The 7,537-nt window shown below is 33.2% G+C and overlaps 1 protein-coding gene across 1 annotated transcript; it reads left to right on the top strand.

The window, feature by feature from the left end:
• Positions 3,674 to 7,298, top strand: LOC109353068 (probable 1-deoxy-D-xylulose-5-phosphate synthase, chloroplastic). Its single transcript, XM_019595254.1, has 10 exons — positions 3,674 to 3,866; positions 4,060 to 4,188; positions 4,295 to 4,459; positions 4,543 to 4,693; positions 4,866 to 5,137; positions 5,223 to 5,496; positions 5,692 to 5,999; positions 6,099 to 6,380; positions 6,478 to 6,762; positions 6,911 to 7,298. The coding sequence occupies exons 1-10, from the start codon at positions 3,750 to 3,752 to the stop codon at positions 7,058 to 7,060; spliced, it is 2,133 nt and encodes a 710-aa protein (XP_019450799.1). The 5' UTR covers positions 3,674 to 3,749; the 3' UTR covers positions 7,061 to 7,298.

Consider the following 7,537-nt stretch of genomic DNA (forward strand, 5'->3'; position numbering starts at 1 on the left):
CAACAACAAGAAACACCACTTGTACAAAGTAGTTACAAGAGTTGATAAGAGAGAGCCACGTAGTTGATAATGCAATAATATAAAGTGTTACATATATATGTACAGAGAATAGTTGAGTAAAGAGGAAGCAGAGATTAACCTTGTCACCAATTCAGAGTTCATTTCGTATTAAAATATTGGTAAAAAAACATGTAACTTGTTTCGAAATAAAACATGAACTCACGTTGAAATGTGTGTTGTCCAAATCTTTTGCTAATTATATTATAAGGTTTACGAAACTTTTGTAAGAATGGAGTGACAAGAAGCCATTTACATGAATGTTCATTGGCTATCTCTCATAAATTAACGAAATAAGTCGAGTGTTTTTTATACGGTCAACAAATCACTCATCATTCATATCTTAGTTATTATCAACTCTCGCATATATATGTTGACTATGTAAAAATGTCTACACGGAGGAGGCGAAAATTTTATACTCTTTAATTAATCTAAAAATCATATCTTACTTTGGAAGTTATTATATTATTTATTTAAATAATTTCTTTTGTCTTAGATTCAGTGATGTGGTTAAAGGAATTCCACAGAAGGACTACCATATGAGACAAGTTCTTTGTCATTATCAATCCCAAGGCAATCTCATTTTTTTTACTTTAGATATTATATAAAAGAATAATATATTCTCCTATACACATCTTATTATATGATAAGAATAGTAATATGATTTGCTGATAATATTTTTTCCCATAAATTTTTAATAAAATATATTATCACTCTGCCAAATAAATAAAAAATTTATAAAATAATGCACTCCCACAAGCATAACTCCCCAGTTTTAATAAAAAAATTAAAAACTCAAATAAAATAATGTAATATACCATTTATTATATATATATATTATACAAAGTTTTGTTATTGTTTTCTCCCACTTGATCTATCAAATATTATATTGTTTGTATTATTAAGGATATTCACTTACCCTTTGAGTAGAGAACTAATCCATTTTGAGACATGATTGTCATTTTTAATAAGTGTTGCTCATAAGAATCGAATGTTCTATTACCTTATAATATGTATCTCGTTAATTATTTAATGATAAAAATATTATATCAATACCAATATATTTTATTCATTATTTTAGCTTTTCTTTGGAGCAAGAGTTATAATGTTTTGAATGCTAATTATTAATGGTTCTTAAGGTAATGTTTAAGTAATCTATAAAGTCAATTTGAAAATATTATAATTGGTAAAATATGATAAATATATCTGAGTAGATTTTGAAGGACTCTATCAGTTGCACTTTTTTATGAGTAGATTTTTAATGTAGTTGAAAACTTGTTATTTTACTAGTTATCTAAGCTTTGGAGAATACCCATGTTTTTAATGTTATGTTCTCAATGTTACTGTGTGTGGTTGTGGTGAATTTTACTAGCAAGGTTTTCCCCCAATGACTTCTGCATGTAAAGTGAGTGAAAAATTATTTGTTTCTTGTTATCTCTACATTTAACAAATTTGGTTATCATATAAAGTCAATACTTATTTTGGATACCTTATCTTTAAAAACATTTTAATTTTATCCTTGGTATTTTTTTTATAAAACTTAGCTTGTTTTGATTTTAGTAGGAGAGATGCTAACAGATTAAATCCTTAAATAAAAGAAAATACAAGGGTTAACTTAAAATAATCACAACATGTATAGCTCATTTTGATTTAAGTACATTTTTTTGTACATGTATTTTTTTTAAATTTTTTTTAGTAAAGTTTGATTTTAAATTGTTATTAGTCATTATCAACTTTGGATGGAAAATGTTAGTACATAATACAGATATGTTAAATCCTTTAAGATAGAAAACATAAGCCTAAAATTGAAATGTTTTGCCCCTTCACTTATGGATCTTGCTGATTTTAGGGTCTGCATTTTCTTTTTAAAGTATTTAGCCCTTCCACATTTGTATATTTCATTCAAGTTAACGATTAGGATTTAAATTAAAACGGCTAAAAATATAAGGACTAAAAAACCTTTAAAAATATTGGACTAAAATAAAATGAAATACAAATATAAAGATCATAATCAAATTTAAGTCTAAATAAAAAATATGTATAAACTCCTGCCTTTTTTAATCTTTCTAAAAGAAATTTATGGGGAAAAGAAGAGATTGAGAAAGGGTGAAGTTTATTTTCAAGAGTTTGAGCCTAAGCACTTACTTCGTGTAATGTAACTTAACCAAACAAACTTATCTTAGGGAATTAACTATTGCCCAATAATTCCACCTCTTTCCCACTATCATTATTTACACAATAGTTTGTATTGCTACTGGATTTTGTATACATCATTTGGTATAATACCATGTTTTGTTTGTGAGGTTGACAAAGTTTAAGGACAAAATTTATTGTCCATACCTTATATCACTCCATATGTTAATGTATTATTGGTAAAAAAAAGTTGACAAATTATTTTTTTTGAATTAAATTCATTTTATTTTAGCCAATCATAATATTTTAATATGTGGAGTGACACAAAGTGTAAAATAATAAATATCTTTTCTTATACCAAGTATTTAACATATATACATTACATGGTATCTCTCATGATAAATCCATCTTAGTAGCAAAATATTAACCAATACCCTAAATGGACTGAGAGTTTAGAAATAATAATGTATGTATATTAAAAGGTGAAGCAGTGAACACTTCTCATATAGTACACTTTTCAATACACACTTCCTATATATGACTTTCTTAAAAGTACACTTAACACACTCACCAAGAGTAACCATCCCTAAGTATAGCCCAAGGAAGAATAAATGAACTCGCTTAGCACACATTTTTACTCAATCATCTTATAACCGATTTGTAATTTATTATTGCAACTAAATTTTATAATTATTTTTACCATTTCCACTTTGTATAAAAATGTCATTTTTTGTGTTTGATATTAACAAAATTATTCAATTTAGTCTTTAATATTGTTAAAACATTCTCTAAGGATTAGTTTAGGAGTTAGATTTCAGAGGGGAAAGAAAAAATATATTTGAGAGCCGTAAAAGACACTTCTAAGTATTTATTTTTCTTGACCTCGAAAATCAAACTCTCAAATGTTAAAGTAAGTTAGGGATGGAGGGCATATCAGATTGAGTGATTGATAGCAGATCTGGTATCTCTAAAAAAGGGTTATAGAATCATCCACCACTCCTTGCATTTACTGCATGATTCATAAATCATAATCACATTGTTGAAGAACAGGAATATGAGTTGAAGTGAGAGCACATTATTAGTAGTGGATATGCATTTGTGACATTTTTATATGGTCAGAGACTATATATTATAAACAGTGTCTCATTCTTTATTTCAAACCAATCAGAATGTTACATGGACAAGAAATGAGACACCGTTCGAGAGCCGATTCCATCCTTTTTACATATGAATCTATCCGTTTGTGATTTGGTATGATAACGTGGCCCAATGAGTGAACTCTCATCATCACAAAAACACTGACATCGAAACCAAGCTTATTGGAATTGGAATTGGAATTCTCACATTCACTTCATACACTTCCATCTCTCACTCTCCCTCAATTCTCAACCACACATTATTTTAATATATCCAATCACTGCCATTGAATCTCTCTCATTCTCATTCTCATTCACATTCACATTCACTCTTCTCTTTTTATATATAAAGAATCTGCATTTACTCACTCTTCCATTTTCTCATAACTTCTCTTTTCATCATCTTCTACTGAATTCACTTTCATGGATCTTCGTCTATTCTCATCTCCTCCTTTTCTCAACCATCAACTAACATCAATTCCTTCTCTTTCTTCTATCTCTCACTCTGCTCTGGATCTTCTCACTCACAGGCTCCACCAGGTTACTATATATATATATATATATATTGCTTTTGCTTTTGCTCTTGAAATTCATTCTCATTACCTTTATAAAGGAATACCCATGATTGTGTTGGCTTCAAAGAATGCAGCTTTTAACTCAATTTCAGATTTTTATAGTCTCAAAGGAAATGGGTTTATTTGTGTTTTAAAATCTGAATGAATGGATATACTAGGTGAAGAAAAGGGTTGGTGGGGTTTATGCATCACTATCAGAGAGGGGAGAGTATTATTCTCAGAGGCCACCAACTCCACTATTGGACACTATCAACTATCCAATTCATATGAAAAATCTCTCTACCAAGGTACACTAACTCAATTAATCTATGTGTCTTATGCTTATGATTTTATATGAAAAGTCTTGATTATGTGAAAACCTGATTCTTATAAACTGGATATTGATTGATGCAGGAGCTGAAACAACTTGCAGACGAGCTTCGATCCGATGTTATTTTCAGTGTTTCTAGAACTGGAGGTCATTTAGGCTCAAGCCTTGGTGTGGTGGAACTAACTGTTGCACTCCACTATGTCTTCAATACTCCTCAAGACAAGATTTTGTGGGATGTCGGTCACCAGGTTCATAATCTGCTTCTTATGTTACTTTTCTTGGGATGAAACTTTTTTTCTTATGAATCAGACTATCTTGTATGAATTTGCAGTCTTATCCACATAAAATACTCACTGGTAGAAGGGATAAGATGCATACTATGAGGCAGACTAATGGATTATCTGGGTTTACGAAACGCTCCGAGAGTGAATATGATTGTTTTGGCACTGGTCACAGCTCAACAACTATTTCAGCAGGACTAGGTAATTCCTAATGCATAATTTTTCGGGCCATAGTTTCGAAAAAGAATTGGTTAAATAAAGAATTTCATGAATGATTAAATTGGAAGATGGTTTGAGTCAGTGCTTCCACTTTAACAATGGATTGTTTTTCTTCTGATTTGGCTTGAGCTTTTGAAATTTTATTGAACAACAGGAATGGCTGTTGGGAGAGACCTGAAGGGGAGAAAGAATAATGTAGTTGCTGTTATTGGGGATGGTGCCATGACAGCAGGACAAGCTTATGAAGCCATGAACAATGCTGGATATCTTGATTCTGATATGATTGTTATTCTAAATGACAATAAGCAGGTCTCTTTACCGACCGCGAATCTTGATGGACCCATACCACCTGTAGGAGCTTTAAGTAGTGCTCTCAGTAGGTTACAATCAAACAGGCCTCTTAGAGAATTGAGAGAGGTTGCCAAGGTGAGCAATACGGTTCACGAGTTTATCAACGAGGGGCTTGTGCAGTTGCTTTGTTGAAACTGATTTGTATATGACATTTTTACAGGGATTGACTAAACGGATTGGAGGTTCTATGCATGAATTGGCTGCAAAAGTGGATGAGTATGCTCGTGGCATGATCAGTGGTACTGGATCTACACTTTTTGAAGAGCTTGGACTCTACTATATTGGCCCAGTTGATGGTCATAACATAGATGATCTCATTGCCATTCTCAATGAAGTTAAAAGTACTAAAACAACTGGTCCTGTATTGATCCATGTTGTCACCGAAAAAGGTCGCGGATATCCATATGCAGAAAAGGCAGCAGACAAGTATCATGGTAAAAGAAGCTTTACAAATTTCCGAGTTTCACCAAAATGATTCTTTAATCAAGTACAAATTTTGATGATTTAACCTTAGACTGCACTACATGCCTCCGAGCTACTACAAATATACTTTGCACAATTACTATGAACTGAAGAGCATAATCATCAATCAACTACAATAAAACTGATATGTCATTTTGATTTTGAAGGAGTTACCAAGTTTGACCCAACAACTGGAAAGCAATTCAAAGCTAAGGCTAACACCCAGTCTTACACAACATACTTTGCGGAGGCTTTGATTGCAGAAGCAGAAGCTGACAAAGACATCGTCGCAATCCATGCTGCGATGGGAGGTGGAACTGGCATGAATCTTTTCCTTCGTCGTTTCCCTACAAGATGCTTTGATGTGGGGATAGCAGAACAGCACGCTGTTACATTTGCTGCAGGTCTAGCTTGTGAAGGTATGAAGCCTTTCTGTGCAATTTACTCATCATTCATGCAGAGGGCTTATGATCAGGTATCAATAACAACTCTCCCTAATAACTCTCCTGAATAGTCAATGCATGATTAGCGCATGTAATCAATGCTAAAAGTATGTGTTGTGTCCATTTCGCAGGTGGTGCATGATGTGGATTTGCAGAAGCTGCCTGTAAGATTTGCAATGGACAGAGCTGGATTAGTTGGAGCAGATGGTCCTACACATAGTGGTTCTTTTGACGTCACTTTTATGGCATGCCTCCCTAACATGGTGGTGATGGCTCCTTCTGATGAAGCAGAGCTTTTCCACATGGTTGCCACTGCAGCAGCAATTGATGATCGACCCAGTTGTTTCCGATACCCGAGGGGGAATGGCATTGGTGTTGAGCTTCCAAGTGGGAATAAAGGCATTCCACTTGAGGTAAAGTTAGAATTATATCCCCACACTTATCCTCATGGAGATTGTGAAGAATGATTTTGCTAATCAATTTTATGTTTTTATTCTGATACTCCACTAGATTGGGAAAGGTAGAATACTTATTGAAGGGGAAAGAGTTGCCCTCTTGGGATATGGATCAGCTGTTCAGAACTGCTTAGCTGCGGCTTCCTTAGTGGAACGTCATGGCTTGCGCATAACTGTTGCCGATGCACGTTTCTGCAAGCCATTGGATCGTTCCTTGATTCGCAGCCTAGCAAAATCACATGAGGTGCTGATCACTGTTGAAGAAGGATCAATTGGAGGATTTGGGTCTCATGTTGCTCAGTTCATGGCCCTTGATGGCCTTCTGGATGGCAAATTGAAGGTAAGAGTTCATCTAAAAACAAGATTTTTATATTTTAACTTAAAAATACTTGCATTTCTTTTGCTACATGTATATATGCATCTTTAAAGTTTCCCTGAATATTTAACTAGTTGCAAAAAACTCTATATTTTGCATAATAACTTTGCAGTGGAGGCCGGTGGTTCTTCCGGATCGTTATATCGACCATGGGTCACCTTCAGACCAATTGTCTCTAGCTGGTCTTACACCATCTCACATAGCCGCAACAGTGTTCAACATACTTGGACAAACAAGAGAGGCACTAGAGGTCATGTCATGAAGAAATACCAAGAAGTGATTTGATTTTCACTTTCCTACAATATACAAAGTATATGATTCACCACCTTGTGTAATACAGAGGAGTGATGTTAGAATGTGAATTATTATGTAAGTGGATAATGCAGTTCTTCAAATAGAAATAGTAATACCAACTTGTTGTAATGTAAAGGGAGAAGAGTCATAAGTTTTCTATAGAAGCCTGTGCTAATCAAAACTTATATATAGCCACTTGAAGGGTATATATATACTAAAGATGAAGAAAGAAAGCATTGCCAAAATGCTAATTTTCCGACAGTTGAATTTTGACAGGGTCAACAATCCTTTGCTATTAGATTCTTATCACATGGCATTGATCTAGTATTGTAAGATTCTGCTAGATCCCTATGATAACCAAAAGGTGAACGATTCGATTACACTTGTAAGGAAATACCTTTAATAGTATCAAAAAAGATTGTTTTTTAATGTTTTTGACGATAAA

The sequence above is a fragment of the Lupinus angustifolius genome, chromosome LG01 (genome assembly GCF_001865875.1).
Source record: "Lupinus angustifolius cultivar Tanjil chromosome LG01, LupAngTanjil_v1.0, whole genome shotgun sequence".
Lineage (NCBI taxonomy): Eukaryota > Viridiplantae > Streptophyta > Magnoliopsida > Fabales > Fabaceae > Lupinus > Lupinus angustifolius.

Bases quoted from the DNA above. Each gene is read 5' to 3' on its own strand.
- LOC109353068 (XM_019595254.1), top strand. From the start codon at position 3,750: ATGGATCTTCGTCTATTCTCATCTCCTCCTTTTCTCAACCATCAACTA. The intron at 4,460-4,542 runs GTTCATAATCTG...ATGAATTTGCAG, and splicing joins TGTGGGATGTCGGTCACCAG to TCTTATCCACATAAAATACT. The intron at 6,763-6,910 runs GTAAGAGTTCAT...ATAACTTTGCAG, and splicing joins TTCTGGATGGCAAATTGAAG to TGGAGGCCGGTGGTTCTTCC.